At 44.3% G+C, this 19,259-nt stretch overlaps 1 protein-coding gene across 3 annotated transcripts in view; it reads right to left on the bottom strand.

The window, feature by feature from the left end:
- Positions 1-18,198, bottom strand: part of LOC111075574 (low-density lipoprotein receptor-related protein 6) — a 29,883-nt gene extending 11,685 nt beyond the window's left edge. The window contains exons 1-2 of one of the 3 annotated variants that reach the window (XM_041594253.1): positions 17,710-18,198; positions 16,551-16,868 (exon numbers count right to left, since the gene is read on the bottom strand). In XM_041594253.1, coding sequence (XP_041450187.1) covers positions 16,551-16,743 — 193 coding nt within the window. In that variant the 5' untranslated portion in view covers positions 16,744-16,868; positions 17,710-18,198. Of the gene's footprint in view, positions 1-16,550; positions 16,869-17,606; positions 17,682-17,709 lie in introns of those variants that run through there. The other 2 variants (XM_041594254.1, XM_022368936.2) reach the window with 2 other exon arrangements.
- Positions 18,199-19,259: the final 1,061 nt, after the last annotated feature.

The raw sequence follows: 19,259 nt of genomic DNA, 5'->3' as shown, positions 1-19,259 counted from the left end.
GGATGGGGATGGGGAAAATAGAGGGGGGCTGGGGGGCGGGTGTGGGCGGGTTAAGTCTCCCTGTCTGCTCAACCGATATGACAACTGGCCATTAACGTTAAAATAAATACGCTACACGCCTGGCCTGGCCCCGCCGCAACGCCAATTGCCAATCCCCATCCCCATCCCCATTCACAGCCCCAGCCCCGAGTCGATGGAGACGGTCCAGAGACCATAATGATTATGTTGCTGACAGCAAAGAGCCGGACGGATCGTAGCTGGAGGCAGGAGAGCGGAGCAGAGCGGAGGAGCAGAGCAGAGGCTGAGCAGAGCGGAGGCAACGTTGATGGCAAGCGATGGAGCGTTGAATAAGAAAAATCAACAAACCACAAATCGAGAGGGAGACGACGAGCATCGGAGACGGATGTGGATGTGTGGATGGTGCTGTGTGGATGTGTTGTATGTGGATGCGGGGAAAAATGCAAAATAATCTCTCTGTGGCGTAAACCAAAATGGAAATCAACGTGTCCGTGTTCGTGTGGCTTGGCTTGGATGGGCTTGTCCTGGGCATGAAAAATAGTGAGTAGCAACTACCAATGCGAATTTTGATGGCATGTCTGGGATCTGGGATGGGGCATGTGGCATGTGGGACCTGGGCATGCGTTCAAAATGCATTAAAAGTAGTCAGCCCGTCTCGTACGTATCAGCACATCGGAGAACACCGTTCAGGCCTAAACTACGTTCGCATTAACAATTAAAAGAGCGAAACATAAACATGTAAGAGGCGTCTGATTGGTTCTGGGACATCCAGATAGCCGCTGAGCGAGCTGCAAGGCTCACAAAATGGCAAACAACATTTAAAACGATTACAAAATTGGCTCAGTGTGTGTGTGTGGGCACACTTAAGTGCAGAGTGTGACCCCCCACCACCCAGAGAAAATTACATTAAATTACAACAGTGTTGTAAAATGATAACAGGTCCAGTGTGGCCCCAGCAGCAGCAGCGGCATCAACAGTTTGACCATCCCAAGCCATTATTAAGTTAAAATTTATGCCAAAACCAGGAAAGGCAGCACAGGCCAGGCCTCTGTACTGTACCTCAGTCTTCAGCCTGCAGCCTGCAGCCCTCTCAGCCCACTTATCAGGCAAACATCATCAACTCAACAATACCCAAACCGAAGCCCTCCTCCATCCAGGAGGACGCAGGAGAACGAACCTTGGCTGCAGCTGTGCCGTGCCAAAAGTGGAAATTGCAATTGGGGGGCCCAAAAGGGAGTCAGGCAGGCAGAGAGAGAGAGAGAGAGAGAGAGGAGGCATTCGTGGGCTGGCGTTTTGTTTCTGTTTGGGGCCATTGTTTTGCTGGTTTGTGTGCCGTGCCTCTGCCTCAGCCTTGGTTCATGTTTTATTTAAAATCTTCAACATTATATTACAATGGGCGGTGGACGAATGCGATTTTCCCATTTGCTTGATGGAACATTTAAATATGCAGATGGACATGGACATGGCAGAAAAAAACAACAAAACAAAACAAAACAGAGCAGAACAGAAAAAAAAACAACGCCATGAAGAAATATGTAGATATAGTATCTCAGATGAGCTTTAGGTTCAAGTCCGGAACCAGCAATCACGAGGAAGGCGCAAAACCAAAAGAAGACGTGCCCGAAAAAAACAAAAAAAAATTAAAGTCATGAACTTTATTTTCTCTCAACTCGTTAGCATCAACACCCATCCCATCCCATCCGATCCGATGCCCTGCCATGCCATGCCATTCCACACCACTCGCTCGCCTCTCTCTCTCTCTCTCTCTCTCTCCTCCTCTCTCTCCTGTGGGAACGAGCCCCTCTCTCCGAAACGCCATTAACTCGCACAGCATGCAATTTGCACGTTCGGAAAGACTTGCCAAAACTCCACTCGTTCACGCTTTGAGGGAACGATGGGACGACGGACTGCAGGCATGAGGTGGAATGGAGGAGGGCAAAGACAACGTTGCAGGAATATGGATGGATATGCTACAGGGATTCAGCAACAGCAGCAGCAGCAACAGCAAAAGCAACGAAAAGAATTCCCTAAATTGGTGCCACACAGAGAAAGAGGCAGCGAGAGGCTAGAGCACTGGCACAGAGTACGGAGTCGTTGTGGTGGAGAGGAATCGTGCCAAAACTGTTGAAAATGTTGCACAAGCGATTGGGTTTGTTATCTTTTCCAAAAGGAAAACGTGCTGTGGGCCCCCAACAGAAAACAGAAGAGCGAAAAAAAGCAAAGAAAAAAATCCAAGGAACACACACACACACAGAGACACACACTCACACACACACTGACAAGGCGAAAGACAACACGGAAAAGGCGGCAGACATGCAGCAAACTCTAGCCCCAAACCAAAAGATGCTGAATGCAATTTGGAAGAGTCAAAGTCTACGGAGGAGCAGCAGCCACCAGCAGCAGAACAGCCCCTCCCCACCTCCGCCCCATCTATCACACCCGCCGCATCTCGATGAGAAGCAGTCTCCAGTCTCCATCGCTGCTCGTTCTGTCGCTGGTGGGAGGCGTTTTTGGAAAATATTTCTTCAGCTCATTGGTAAACCGCCTCCAGGGTCTTCAAATCGAGTGGGCTATCGAGCAAACGAGCTTCAGTCTCAGAGATCTCGGGCAGGCAGCTCAACAGCATTGGAAATGACAGTGGCCTAAAAGCAAATCGTCGTCGTTAGCCATCCCTGTCCCTGAGTTTCCCTGCGTTTCCCTGCCCTTCAGGCACTATTTTTGCGGTTGTGGGGGCTTCGCTTCGCTTTGGTTTGGTTTGGTTAGGTGTGGAGAGGTCAGTGCTGCTGCTGTGGCTGCTGTTGCTGCCGTTGCTGCCGTTGCTTCCTCTGACTGTCATTAGCTTCTCGGAGGCCCCCAAAGACATTTGCATCAATTTCGAGTCAAAGTCAGAGACGAGCACTTGGACTTCCTTCCACTCAAAACTGTGGAATTTATTCCAATGGCTTGGAACAGAATGAAATGGATATTCGAGAGTGCTTATTATTGCATGTTGCTATTCATCGACAGAGAGGGAGAGAGAGAGGACAAAAGTATCTGGAAATTAGGGGGCATGCAGCCCCGAATATTAGCGTTTAAATATAAATAATTGAAAGCTAATAGCACAGCCAATTAAGTACACTGCACACAGTACCGAAACATTGTTACATAATCAATGCTGAGTATTTATTTCGTCTCTTGTTCTGCAGGCTCCATTAGCCCATGTTCTTGCCACTATCCAAATGAACAATGAAACCAAACAACTAATAACAGAAAACCCAAATGAAGACAATCGAAAGAGATATCTGTAAATATTATGCATTAACCAGCCTGAAACTACTCGTAATAATCTAGCAGCAAATAACTCTTCAGTGGAAATGGACAAGGAAGATGGCACTATTAAACTTGGCTTTATAAGCAATTCCTTCCATCAAATATATAAATAAAGACCTGCATTTCCAATCAAAAACTATTATTCCATAAAGCTGCATCTTCGCAATCATCCCCGTAATCCCTTGCTCTGATTCCATCTTTACAGTTTGCATGTTTTTTGTATGACTTATTAAGCGCGAGGGAAACGTTCCATCATATGCATTTGTAGTGCTTGCTTAAAGCGCTTACACGTAAGCACTTCCTAATTAAATACTTGTCCCAAATACGTGACAACGGTGGCAAGAATGAAATGCAAACGCAGCAGCAGCCCAGGCAGCAGCACAGGACAGCACTGGGCATAGTCTGTGGCAGCATCAGGATACAAGCCTAGTCAGCGAATAATGTGCTGTGCATCATTATCAGCTATGGCAGCACCAGGCACCAGGCACCAGGCACCATGCACCAGGCACCAGCACCATAATATGAACTGGTGGGAGGATGAGGATCCACGATGCACTGGTGGAGACAGTACCCACATGTCAGCAGGCAGGCCAGCCAGGCAGTGGTTGAGAGGGAGGCTGTTGCGATGCGACAGACAAGCACATGACCATGCTGCTAGTATATGCTATGCTCCCCATCCATGTTCTGTTCCCATGGCTGCCGCACTCACTCATAATCAAGCAGAGGTACCTCTACCTCTTTCTGCCCCTGCCCCTGCCCAGCCATGCCCTGGTTATGCCTCTGCCTCGACACGGGGCACGACTGGGGCCGGGCTACCACCATTCATATTATGATAACGATGTGGGTTGGTCAGAAGGAGGTGCAGCACAGCACCAGTCAGCCAGCCAGACAGCCAGCCAGACAGCCAGCCAGCCAGCCAGCCATCGTTGTAGCTCGGAAAATATCGTGTTAATATTTTCTGCAGCTCTCCTCTGGCTGTTGCTGCTGCCCCGTTCCCTGTTCCCTTCCAGTTGTACCTCTGGCCAGCAGCCCAGCATCCGTTAATTTTATGGCAATATGCCTCGTTCTGCCGCTGCCGCTGCCGCTGCCACGACCGAGCATAGTTTTATAGTAGTTTCCAGCACTCAAGTGTTGCCCATCTAGATTGCAGGGCTTGCAGCAACCTCCTCGTGCTCCGCTGCTGCTGCCAGTTCGCCCTGTAAGCCTCACTGGCTTTGAATTACGAGCCAACACACACACAATGCGGGCCTGGCAGTGGTGATTGGTCGCTCTACCTGCTCCTGGGGGGGGAGACGAGGGCAGAGCACAAAAACACAACAAAAAGTTGTAAATTTAATATTTCTGCGCGCCTGCTTGATGCTTTAAATTAATTTGCAGACAGCTGGGAGCTGCGAGCTTATTAAATTTACTATTTCGTAGAAATGCATCGTTTCCACTTGGATTCCGTTTGTCAGAGCCAGTTGCAACCAAAATTTAGTAATTTTAATCAATTATTCTAATTTATTTATACATTTATTTTACTTTAAAATTTCCATTACCATGCATAGGAATTAAATTAAATTGCGAGGCACAAAATGCAACGAAATCAGTTGATTGTGAGAGTTTCACAGCATTCGGCATTCTGTGTTATGAAGCTCAAAGGACTAGTTCTCTTTTTTTTCTGGCCTTGCTCTTGTGATCCTCTCTGAGAACAGTAAAACGACGGAAATAACGGAGCAGCAGAGAGTAGACACAGCCAACAGAAGATTATACACTGAGAATAATTTCGTAGTTAAATTATTCACTGAGAATAATCATAGGATCCGACATACATACTATATAATGTAGTGCAGACAATTTTCATTTAATTTTACTCGAATTCCATTGCCTTTTTTAATTAAAATTGAATTTCTGCACGACGAAGGAATGGCAAATATTGGCAAATACCAACAGGCCATTTTGCTCAGTCTGAGATACACATACATGCATACATACATATGTATGTATGTACTTATTTATTTACAATAAATAAGTCAAGTAAATATGCATGTATGCAGTTCTGCTGCAGTGGCCTATTATGTAGATTCAATATTGGAATTGTAAAAGGCAATATGTTAATACAAATGGGATTTTAAACGGGAAAGCAGCGCCAAGCCAAGTGCCCCAAGTCTGGCTCTGGCTCTGGCTGTGGCTGTGGCTGTGGGTCTGGGTCCAATCCGTCGTGACAGGCATACAAAATGAGGCGCGAATGACAGCTTCAAGGGAAACGGAGAAGGAGGATTGTGTGGCTGGGTACTGGGTACTGGGCACTGGGACTGGGGGGCAGGCAACGAACAAATTGACATTCAATTAGTTACTTGTACAAGCATCCTCGAGTGGAGGCCTCTGTCAGAACAGAACCGATCTCCAGCTCTTGGCTCCTATCTGGGCTGGGGGGGGGGGAAGCTGTCAGAAGTAAAAACATTTGTGCAAAATGAAAAATCTATACATACTCGTATGAATAAAGCAGCAACAACTCGAGTACTCGAGCGCACAAGGGTACAAGGGTACAAGAGTGCACAGAAAACAAACCCAAAAGCCAATCGATGAGACTGCCAACTGGGGAGCCATTGAGACGACTTCTCTTCTCCACTTGTGGCCATTAGCAGCGAGCAGCGAACACCGAACACCGAACACCAGGCACCACCAAGCGGTAGCTCGAATTGATTTATATTGAATTATTGAAACTGCCAGGCCAGGCCAGACCAGGCACTACAACATCGCAAGTATTGAAAATATTTGCACACTGATTGAAGGGAATTGGCATCGAAATTGGAACTGGAATTCGAGCACACGAGCTAAAATTGAAATTTGTACATTTAGCAGCAGGGGAAAAGAAGACGAGGAAACAACAACTGACATCAAGATTTACTTTTGGTTAATTGCCAAGCAGGCGGCAGCAGCAGCACTTGACTTGTCTTGCCAGCTGCTTGGCTGTCTCCATGTATGGAAATCGGTGTGTCTGCCACAGGAGGAGACTGGCTGAGGACCAGACAGCCAACAGTCGCTGTAGTTGCGTTGTAAATTACAGCATAAATTATATCCTGAGACGCTCCTCCGGGAGAGTGTTGTTAAAGTAAATGGACCACAAGAGCAGTCCGAACAGGCAGAGCAAACAGCACTCGATGAAAACAAATCACTTTTGCAATTGGGTCCCGGTCCCGGTCCCGGTCCCCGTGTTCCAGTCTCAGTGGCGACTTCAGCTGGCGACCCAACCAACACGACCAACCAACCAACCAACCAACCAACATCGCAGGACAGGAACAGGACGGAAAAGTGGCGAGGCGATGACCACGGCCACGGCGACGGCCACGGCAATGCGATGTTCAAGTTTTGCAAATTGATATTTTATTGCCATTTACTTGGCTTGTTGGGAATGGGGATATGCCCAGGCAGGCCATAATTTATAAATCAATTTTAGATTTATGCGCTGGTCCCCCCAGCAAAGTGCTGGCCTAACTAATTGCTCCGTCATCGCGCGGATGCGTTGACCAACACTGGCATGCTGTGGCAAGTGTTACCCTATAAAATAAATGTATAAACTATACAAATCTTCATCTTCATATACCCTCCCAATCCACCCAATTTGAAGTTAGAAAATGTTAATTTATATCAAATTTATGAGTGGGGCTGCCCTGTCACATTTAGCATAACAAAAGCTTGCCCAGAAACTAACCAAAACTAGATGGCGAGGGATTATGTACTTTGCATGTCTTAAGACCTGGCTTCAAGCTTCAAGAACTATACTCTATTGTGCGGGTACGGGAATGGGTATGAGGTACGGCTTGTTGGGACTTTTCACATGCAAATAAATTGGTTAACAATGTTCGCATTTAGTTGACAAATTTAGCATTTATAATGGATTTTTGTTCCGACTCTGCGGTCTCTTGTTCAACTGTTGAAAGCTTCTTTTGGCTACTTTTGGCGGCTGCCTTGCCTGCCTGTCCGATTCCATTTTAATTATTATATTCGCTTGTTACGCCCCTACACGCTTTTATTTATACAAATTCTTTACGGTTTCTATTCTGCTTATTGTTTAGGCACAAAAGCAAAGTCAGATACAAAACAAACGAGCTTTTGGCCCGTAAAATAGCTTGTTGTGTGGCGAGTGCGAGTGCTGGTGCTAGGTGCTAGGTGCTAGTGCCTCGAGGCGTTTTGGTGGGCGCAGCCCAAAAAAAAATAAAATAAAAACCAAAAAGCAACACAAACCCTAAGCCAAACACAGACCAGACGAAAACAGGGGAACCTCTTGGGTTGGAGCCCCTTCTGGAGGAACCACAGGTAGCGCGCGAGCAGCGAGAGAGCAAACAAGCTGCTAAACAAACCAGACCCAAAAGACAAAAGGAAGGGAACACAGATGCAGACACGCTGACACACAGATACACCGACACACCGACACACAGATACAGATACACAAAGCAAACTGAAACTCAAACTCAAACGAAAGAACCAACAGAAAATCCAGTCAACAATTTTTGAGCATGTTGTTGCGTCGCGTCGCCATCTCTTTTGGGCTCGTTAGGAACTTTGGAGTCTTGTGGAGTCTGGAGCTTTGGGGCAGGGTTGAGGGGGAGGTGTGCCGGGGAATCATCTTCTCGTTGCCGATAAATTTCGGCCGTAATCTCGATAATGATTGTGTTTGCATTGTCTGTTCCCCGTTCTACCCGTTGCCCGCTACCCTTTCCAGCCTGTTCTGTTTTGTTTTGTTTTAAAGATTTTTGTTTTGTTTCTAGTTTCGGGCACGCATGTAATCTGAGCTCCACCTCGCTTGCCCCATAATGAAGTCGTTCTCTGTCTTTTGGGTCTCTCTCTCTCTCTCTGTCTCTTTCTCTGTCTCTTCTCTGTGTGGATATCTGAGCTCTCCAGTGTCCGTTTAATGGGTGTAAGATTACCTCGCCAAAAAATATAATTCCCTTTCATTGGGCGTTGCGGGCGTTTTGTTTTCGGTGCTTTATGTCCTATGGCCCAACCGAACCGATCCGTGCAGATCGGATCATCATAATGAAGTCTGACATTAATGGCGCAAGACAAACGCAACAGGTTATTTACTGTTAGCTGATTTGTCCCAAGCGTAGAGGCATTTGTATTCAAATGCGATGATGTCTCCTCAGTCTTTAGTCGGAGACTTGAAATGGCAAAACATGTTTGTTTTGTTTTGGGCTTTGCTTTGGTTTGGTTTGGTTGGGTTGGGTTTGTTTTGGGAGTCGCGACTTGACACCTTTCCATGCATATTAAACAAGGCCCGGAGCCCGGAGCCCGGAGACCCCAGCCCCAGCACGCAGTCAGTCGCAGTTGTCAGTGGAGGTGTCATAAGCGAAATTTATATCGATTTATATGGAGAGTCGAACCAATGCTCAGCCACGCTCTCAATTAGAGCAACTAGATCTAGATCTAGCAGCGGACGGACTCTGAGCTGTCAATGACGGGCCAATCGAAATCGAATTCCAAAAGGGGAAATGGAAATGGGAAACTTGTGGGAGCCATACAAACCTCAGCTGCAATCAACTGCAACTGCAACTGCAACCAAGACTGTACGGGCATGCAAACGAACTAAATGAGATGTTTGGCTGCCTGGCAGACGCGGACGCGGACCCAGACGCAGGCATGAATGCAAAATTAGCCAAGCGCGCGATTCCATTTACCGTGAAGGTGAGTGAGCGATGGATGGCAGAACGGGAGAAGAACATGGCAATTCAATTTCAATATGTGGCAAATTATAACAATTGCCCATGATGTGCAGCAACAGAAACTCGCTCGCTATCCCCGGCCACACGCACCTACCTCACCTGCAAAAGCCACGCCCATACACGCCACACAAGGCGAGGCGGCAGAGCAAGGCGGCGGGACAGCAGCTGCGGTTGATGGCTGAATTGGACTGAAGGTGCTCCCAGGCATCATATTAAACTGGTTAACAAAGTTTGTATAAAAAATATACAAAAATGTATCAACGTATGGAAAATACTTTATTCTTAATTAAAATCAAAATAACTCTGATATCTAAGTACTAAGGAACATATTATGTACCCCCATATACTTCCACCAGACATACATATTCATGTGTCCATTCGCTTATGGGTAAATTGCAATTTGTTCTAGGGAAAACATGGGGGAGTTTATATCCCATTATAACCCTTAGTTTATATCCCATTTTCAACTATTCACCAAGTAGTAAATATGTTCACATTATTTTCTACATATTTATGTACATACATACATATGTACCCATGCATATTCGAAACATTTGCTGACTAGTGTGATTCCCGTGTGCACAGCAAAAGTTATTACGCATACCAATGGTAATAGGCTCGTCGATCAGGCCATGGAAATTGTTGTGGCTCTGGCTGCAAATTGTTGAAAATTACCCAGAAACACCGACACGAGGAAAGACGGACTACATTATTCATAGAGGTAATGCGAGTATATGGTACAGTATATGAAAGCACAGGGAATATGTACATATGTATGTATGTAGGTAGTTATGGCCAGATATGTTGCATGTTTGTGGCTCTGGCAATTTCTGTAAAATCTTAACACGTTACAAATAAATGTCATTATTAAGATGCCGACGAGTCATCATGTCATGCCATGCCATGCCACCAAAGCGACCATCTTAATGGCATTGCGAGTGCACAAGTGAGACAGGGAGAGGGAGAGAGAGAGAGAGAGAGATAGCGAAAGAGGAAGCGTAAGAGAAAGGAACGGATGCTGCTGGTAATTCTCTCGTTTGCTACTAATTAGCATGCATAGACAGCACAGCACAGCACAGCATCACATCACAGCATCAAAAGCGGCAAAATGCAGCATAAGAGAGTAATTATATACATTACACAAGGGAAAGGGAAAGGGCATGGCATGGCAGTGCAGGGCAGGAGCAGTTGGGGGGGAGGCGAATGGCCAACAATTTGTATATCAACACATTAATGAAATGAATGATTTCTTGCTGTTTCTTGCTGTGGTTCCTCTCCTTTGTCTTTCCTCGTTGTCTCTGAATGCTGTCTGGCAATGCGCCATTGGTTGAAGCGGGACGGCAATGTTGTTGTAACAATTACAAATGCGTTTATTGATAGATTTACATACAGACACACTCATGCACAGAATCACACAGGAGAGCATGAAGCAGAAGAAGAAGTAGTAGCTCCAATACACAGGGTATGCAGGAGGGTATGATGATTCTATTCCAAAAACCAACGAATAAACCATTTATTTGTACACATCTCTGAACGTGATCGGCAATTAAATGGCAAATGTTTAAATAGGGTATCAAGAGCTTCGGCCCCCCAGACGCTAGTCTTCTTTTCATGTTTTTGCATCTGTTTACTGGATTTACTTGATTTTTGCGTTGGCGTTGCAGTTAAATTCTGCATTCAATTTTTATATAAATTTATGGCCCACAACTCTGCTTCATAAACAATTTGCATTGCCATACTAGTACTCGGGCATACATACATATGTTCATACATATGTATGTATTGTTGCATGTACATTGCCGCCTTCATTCCATGGCTATTTAAATTTCCCTCACAAACGAGACATAAACGAATTTTCCCCACCAGATTGGGCATTGATGGGTATTTCTTAAATACTCTTTCAGAGGGTATTTCGATACAGAGAGAAAGAGCGAGAGAGAGAGTAGTGAGTAGTGAGTGCCAGTGAAAAAAGGCAGAACATAAGAAAATGCGTTTATTTTAGACAAAAATTCATCTGCAATAAATATCAAAAACTAGTTTTTTAATACTTTTTCTCACCAAACAGTGTTGGTAAATTCTTCATTCTGTTGTTCAAAGATCATTAAAACAAAGCATGGGAACAATCAATTTGATAAATTAGTTTTTGTGGTTTTCTCTGGTTATGTGGCTTTGGGGGCTGTTGCTCTTTGAGGTTCAGCTCGGGGTTCCGACCTATAACTAATGATGCTGATGAATATCAGATTGTTGAAATACTGTTTCTGTTTCGAAGCTTCATTTATGAGTTAGCAAAAGAATTTTGGTGAGCAGATTTCTAAGATTGCTAAGCTTTTTTGTTAGCCCCGCTGTCATTCAGGACAAGCATCCTATAAAATATCAATAAATATGTATTTAAGGAACCCTAATTTATATTCGAGAAAAGTTAATTAAAAAGTCAGTAAGGGTGTTTTTTCTTGGACCACAAATCATTCAAAAGTGTCACTTAAATTATAGAGACAGAAGACGGCGCTGGTCTCCAGGGATAGCCAGAAAAAAGCACAAAAACCGAAAACAAAATATGCACGAACAAAAAACAAAGTCTCGACAAATTAGTATGCACAACAGGTTAAAAATTGACAAACGCCAGTCGAAGGCAGGAAAAAGAGCAGCAGAAAATGCCAAAAATAGAAGGCATAAAATAATAAAAGCCATAAATAAAGTTTAAATTGGTTTTTTCCCCAGATAGGCGACGGACGCGAGTGGCGCAGGGAAAGAGCAAAGGAACTGGGCATAAATTAGCAGGTCAGTCGGGGCCATGAGGGATCCGATCCTGCCAACAAGCTGCGAATTAATGTTTCCTCTCAGCAATATTAGATGACGCTCCAGCGAAAGAAACTCGAGACATTTGCAAGAGACGAGACCGAGACCCCGCCTCTGCTGACCATATGGCGGGGGTTTTTGGCCAACAAATAAACCTCAGGAGCCAACGGAATGAGAACACGATAACAGCCAAAGAGACGGGCTATTGTTATGCTGGGGGTTCGAAGCTTTTAATACCCTGCAGCTTGATAATTTCTATGTCAGCTATGTCTGGCTGAGATATGAAGTGGCACCCCCCTAAAATATAACCGACTCCTCCGACTGCTGATCCTGAATTAGGACTAAGGACTAAGGATACTTAGGTGCTGCTCCAAAGTCATAGTAGCTCGCCCTATAGGGTATGCGGGGAGGAACTGCTTAAAGAACGGCAGTCAGAACAATTACAGGAAAACAAAGAGCAGTCAAAAAGCCAAAAACGAAAACAAGAAATAAGAGAAAACATTCTGCTCCGTGAGTGTTTGTGTGTGTTTGGGTATGTTTGGCTGGGTGTGCGTATGTGTGCGAGAGGGTGAGGGCAGGCTCATGCTGATGCTGGGGCCCCTCTAAATGACCGGCTTCGAAACGAGTCACCGGTCGAAACGAGATGGCAAGCGAGGCGGCGGAGTAGTGGAGTGGGGGAGTGGAGGAGACGACCTGGCCCCCAAAAGGGTCTCTTAACGATGTGCATGTTTATGCGCTGCGCTGCGTTGCGTTGCGTTGAGCAGCATTGCAAGCAACGCACGAACGCGCAGACATTTAAAGCAGTGGAAAAACAACAACAACAACAACAGCAGCGGCAGCGGCACCAGCAGCAGAAACTCCAGCAGGAAGGTAGACAACAACAGTATCGTAAAGAAGAAGACGAAGGGAGTGGAATGAAGGAGAAGGTGAGAGGGAGAGAGAGAGCTTGTTAGCAAGGGCCCCGGCTCTGAAAAAGGCTCTTTAGAGATGAGCGATGTCAGCGACTCTCCGCTGTCACTCCTAGCTATCGAATAGATACTTCAGATATATGTATATACATACATATACATATGTACGTTGTTCCACTGCGATGGCCAATATACCTCTGGACATTTGTATTACTGTGATTTTAAACTGTGACTTTATTACCCAAAATATGTACATATATTGCTCATCTCTAAGTGGTGTTGTTGTTGTCGAATCCCCTTCTTTTTGTTTCTGTTTCTCGTTCGGTTCGTTAGTTGGCCAACGCCAACGGCTATGTTAAGTGGCTCGCACAGACACACCAGACAGACAGCCAGAGCCACACACACACATACATACCCAAAGAGGAAGAGCAGGCAAGGGTAGCAGCAGGGTTGCCTGCACTGCACGCCTATAGATATGCAAATTGTATAGAAATTTAATTACTTGCTGACATGTTTTGGGTCTTTAAATTGGCAACTTGTTGGGTAAATTATTGTTGCATATGTAGGTACATTTTGCCATAGCTGTGGAGGACAGCAGCTGTTTGCTATTGGAGTGTTGGAAAGATCAATTAACACCATTACCGGATAGACAAAGTTAAAACTGTTTAATATTTTGGCGTTAGTCTCATTACACTTGGGTAGAAAGTTATTTACTTATGTCTAATACATACATATCCATTCAAATTTGCATAAAAGATTACAATTTAGAACATCCCTGATGGTCTTTTCCCTATACTCTGGGACCTCGATCTCCTGAAGGATGAGTTTCTGTATAAATGCTAAATGGCTGATTAATTTCTTAATGGCTTTGAATTGCTATGAAATGCAAACCATGCCGATTAATTAAACGTTTAATGCTCCGATATCTGGTTTGAGCCCAGTGTCCATGGCAAAGGCAGAGAACGGCAGGGCAGGCAAGGGGCAGAGCAGAGATGGATGGTCCATGCCTTTGGCCTATCGCCATTTCCCTTTTGTAATTAACATTTGTGGAACACACGTCATTACAAGATTACGATAAATGATAAGAAGGAGAAGCAGGAAAAAGCTGGTCAGACGGGTCGGTTCTCTCCTTGCTGCTGCTGCTGCCGTTGTTGATGCTTTTGCTGACTGCTGTTGTTGTTGTTAATGCAGCATATTTGCATATGGAGACCACGCTGTGTACGCAACTGTAAACGGCAGCCAATTTGCTGGCGATTACGCACACATACGCACTCACTCCCTCCATCCATTCATCTGCATCTCCACCTCTGCCAGGCGTAGAGGTCAGTGGCTAGGCCAACAACACACCCCCATAGACACACAACATGCATCAGAATGTGGCATCGATGTGCATGATGCGGAGGATGCTGCATTGAAACCGAATACATGCGGTGGCAGGCAAACACAAACACACAACCACCCACCCACACACAAGCATGGATTACGATGGCCCATGCAACACAACATTATTGTTTAAATTGCAAAGTGATACTCGGTGCAGCTGTGCTGCGGGCCTTGGTACGGTGCAGGTGAGGGGCCGGAGATTTGGCTTACGGAATCCATCGGTGCCACAGAATGATTAGGTTAGTTAGAGCGAAATTGTGTTTGCGATGCGTTTGGGGCATTTGCTTTGCCCAGTTGCAGCCTAAATCAATAAATAGTTTAGATTGGAATTTTGGGCCACATGCTTTTCCTTCTTAAAGCCTTTCGATACATTTTTAGTTACTATTGCAGGTAAATATTGTACATACATACATATGTATGTATGGATGTGTATGGAAAAGGAGATGCAAGTAGACACAAATTTTCTTCGTTCTTTCGTCATTTTACAGAAATACAAAATAATTAAAATGCTTTTATTGGTGATAGAAAATGTTCAAAGTTGATGTTTAATATTTTAAAACCGATAAGTTAACTCTTTTTGATAAGTTTTAAGGATGTTGTATAGATTTCTCACATCATTTACGTGATTTTGATATTGTATTTAATTATGTATGTAAATAGTATGCGAAATTTAAGATTTCATTCTTAAACCCTTTCAAAGAAGGACGAGTGTTGGCAAAGTGTGTGCGTGTGTGCGTGTGTGTGTGGGAGCGGCTCAAAAGTGGAACTGCTTGCACACTCGAATGAAATCAAAATCAATGTCAACAACAGTGAAACGCTAGGTCCTCAGGGCAGAGTGAGATGGGTCGGAAAATTCCGTCAAAGGCGTTTTTTCTCCGGCTTTGAAGTGCGCCTTTTACTACACTACTTACAACACGGGCGCGTACTACGGCGTAGTAAATAGAGGCAAAAGCAAATTGCAAAAGAGAGCGAAAGACCAAATCTCTTCCACTCCCCCGAACAAGCCCACTGAGCCACACACATCCACCCACACGGAATACCAGCAGCAAAAACGTCAGTTACTGCAAAAAAGGACAAGGCCTAGGGGGCAGCAGGGTGCGGAGCAGTGGAATCAGCGTAGGCAAAAACACTTTGTGCGCGCGTCAAAGTGTTAAAGAAAGTAAATCGCACACACACACACACATACATACCCATACTAAGAGCTAGAGTGGGGGAGGCAAAGAGAGATGAGAATACAGAAAGCTTTTTTTGTGTGTGCTGTGTACATATTTGATGCGCTTTTTTCGGAAGCGAAGCAGCTCTCTACCGATCTCCTTCCACATTCCACATCTCTCTACTCTCTACTACTATGCCCGTCGACAATTTTAAGTTTTGTCGGTTTATTTTTTATTGCACATTGCTTGAAGCGCGGGCGGGAGGCTGATGTGGCTGATGTGCAGGCAGCCCGGCAGCCAGGCACTTGCTTTGCTGGCGCCCCACTGCATGTTGGAGCACTCGGGACTCCGACAACTCCAGTCCGGAGGACCCCTGGCTTATCTTTCAACCAAACACTCCACCGTCCACTCTCAAAGCTGAACGATACTCGTGCCTTTGTCCATTTGCCATTTGCCATTTTCCATATTAACTTTACCAACGGGAATGAGCCAACTTTTCTGTTCCTCCGGCACCAACCAGCTCCCGCTCCACTTGACAAAGGCGCTTTGTGGCCAGCCTTATTATAGACTTCGACGCTGTGCCCGGCAAAGGCCTCCCCCAAAATTTGTGTGCTTGGGTCAATGCTTTGTGAATTTGAAATGTGCAGAGGCAAGCCAGAAGCAGAAGAATACTCGGCAGGCAATTACCCGGGAGTCTACTTGTACTATACTATTATAACTACTAAATTATTACTATGCCTCTTTTTTCAGCTCATTAGCGTCGCATCAACTCGAAAAAAGTGGCAGGCAGGGGGTTAAAGAAGGCACTAAATTATGCCCAGTGCAATCAAGTTGAGTGCGTACTACAGTCTAAATAAGTAGTTGTTCTTGTTGTTTATTCATAAAGGCTTCCCGAGCACAGAAATTGTCAGCCAAAGGGCTTTGACAAGAAACAAAAAAATGAGAGGAGAGAGCTTAAGGCAAAGCTGAAGCGGGAAGAGTGTGGTGGGGAGAGGGAAGCAGAAAAGTGCAGTTGAAACCACACACACATACATGCACGTGTACAAAGTCAAACGAAGTGCTCTCTTTGAGAGGTGCGAAAGGGATGGAAAGATGTCAATTTGTTACTCCTTCTGCTGCTGCTTTGGATCTTTTCCCTGTGCGTGTTAATGAACTTGCTTGCGGTGCATCATATGGCTCCCTCACACTCATTCTGACTTGTAGGAAAATTCAAACACTGCCATCAATAGTTATATAGTTATGGAATAATGTATTGTATGTAATGTATATACGCTTACCATTTTTGTACTGTAAAGAATCTGAGACGCCAAAGCACATCAGGAGAAAGCCGATCACAAAGGGTGGACTCCATCCACCACCTCCATAAGTACTAGCATTTGCACATTTTGCCGCTTTCGTTGTATTTTTGATTGTAAGTTGGCACAGTTGGGGTTCGATTTTAGTATGCTTTCTGAATGGCGCACGGGCCATTTTCTTATGGACACAATCTCAGAAATTCCAAGACATTTGGAGTAAAAATAACCGAAACGAACCGATCGTCGTCTCCACGGGTTTTGTTAGGCACAAATAATCATTATCTATAGCACACAAAAGTACTGCAAGAAGGAGAGAGAGAGAACAAGAGGGAACAATTTAAGACCAGACACATCAAAAAAACTTCAGTCGGGGTATTAATTACACTGTGCAGCAAAACCACGCAACGCTTTTGCACGCGGTAATATGTTTATATTTTCGATTTGTTTACATGGACACAGTTATTTATATGTGGTATACATATATTTGCATTTTTGCGATCACAGCGTTGTTTTTTCTGTTGTTTTGTTGCGCAGTGTGATCGCGTTGTACTTGGGATTTTTTTGTTTGTGTGTGTGAGTACTTTGGACAAATTGTTGTTGGCGTAGAGTAGCGGAGTGATAAGCAATTGTGCAACTGTGTAGGTGTCTGTTCTGGTTGCTAAATTGAAATATTGTAAATGATAAGGGAAAGGAGGAGCATTAGTAGTGAGTGCCTTTGACGCAACAAGCCGGCAAATGCAGCAGATTGCAACCCCCAAAGCACGGCGTTTCCTCGCAATGGAAAATATCACGAAAATCAAAACATCGGATGGACGGACCCGCTAGAAAATAAAGCAGCGCAACGCAACGGTTCGGGGGCGCACACAACAAAACATCTTTCAAGCAGGCCATAAATTTAGATGCCCGAATCATGTGGAATTACATTACGCACGTACAAATGTTTGCTTTTGTGTGTGTGTGTGTGTAAGAGGCGAATCGCTGCACTCTTGTTATGTTTTTAGAACCATTTCATGTACAATTTACAAACACAAAACACACCAACTTGCACGCCGCTGCACATTTCCCACAAGGCGGACACTCCACTACACGCCAATTTCAGGTAATTTCTATTAAACACTTTTAATTCAACACTTTTGCATACAATACAGCGGCTTGTCTTGTTCAGCGAACGCGATTCGGCCTGCGAGAAGCCATTTTGTTGGTACTTTATTTTGTAAATATTTTATTTACTTTTCACGATTACACCTTGCGCTGTTTTGTTTGGTGTGCGTCGAACTTTTGATTGCGGCGCAAGGATAAGGGTATGAGGTGTGGAGTATGACGTCACAAAATCCAGAGTTTTCAAGTAAAATACCCACCTCACCACATAACTCACCGTGCGGGATTTTGTGCTTTCACGCAAACATGGTATATTTATTTCGTCGGGGCTAGGGTGAGGTCCTTACGAGGCCCTTACAAAAAGTTTGGCCGTCTTAATACTGGGGCCATACCTTGCCATGACCCAGTCGAGCACCCAGAGAGCACTCAAAACGCTCTCCGGACTCATTTCTGCGTTTAATTGTGAGCCACTATCGATAGTATCGATATTTCGCTGCTATCCTCAACTATCGATGGTTTTGAGACTATCATGATATATCGCTTTTGATATGTTTTTGGATTGGCTGCTCTAAAATACGAAGACAAATTTGTAAACAAATCGACAGGTGGCTTCTAATTTTTACAATGGACAAGTTCCTAATAGGTTTCAATGGTTTTTAAATAATTATTTGAGCCCGATACTATTACGATAGTATCGATTGTTTTTTTCAAAACATTCGACGTTGATATTCCTCGATTTTGATATTCGGTGTAATATTACTAGCTAGCTGGGACTCTCAGCACTACACACATCATTTTATCCGACTCCTCAATACATTTTGTTCAGGATTGCTTAGTTTTCAGAACACTTTTTCATTGGATTGTTTACATAATAAGGTTAAAACAAAAACGGCCAAAGCATAAAACGTAAATTTTGACTAAATGTGACGTCAGTGTTGCTGGTCAACCAAGTTACTTCTATGCGTATGGGCTTTAGTATACCCTACTTCCTCCAAGCTACATTGAAACATTATTTATGATTTTATCCTAGATTGACATGTTTTGTACCTATTAATGCACATGTTTTGTGTTTTATAAATACATTTATCCCGGTTCTGATACCTATTACTAGTACCCGTGAGCTGCAAAAATTCGTTAATGTCTTTAAAAGACAGTAGTTTCTGCATTAATTGGAGCCTGAAATTACAAACAATATCTCAAGCCCGTAATAACCATTTTCCCAAGGTATGAAAATTGTTGCTCATTTCGTGCCAAAGTTGCAGAACAATGCTGCCAATTCATTTCCCCATGCTGTTGAAATTTTTCCCATACAAATCAAATGTATATTACGGGAAAGCGTAACATATGGCTCATTTGGCGGTCATTTTCAAATGTATATTAATATATGGAAAAATAAATATTTCACTTAATTTGTTTTGTCGAGTGTGACTGGAACCTCAGAAACGTCATTTTCAAAATATGCCGTAAATATACCGAGAAAAATTAATGAAATGCTATGGTGAATCCATTTTCCAACACTTGAAAAATCCAACAACCAGTACTCATATTTGCGTTCATAACGATATATATTTTTGTTTGATAGTGACAACGGAA

The sequence above is a fragment of the Drosophila obscura genome, unplaced genomic scaffold, assembly GCF_018151105.1.
Source record: "Drosophila obscura isolate BZ-5 IFL unplaced genomic scaffold, ASM1815110v1 contig_25, whole genome shotgun sequence".
Taxonomy (NCBI): Eukaryota; Metazoa; Arthropoda; class Insecta; order Diptera; family Drosophilidae; genus Drosophila; species Drosophila obscura.
The sequence above is the reverse complement of the archived record's forward strand: the minus strand, read 5'-3'. Positions and strand labels throughout refer to the sequence as shown.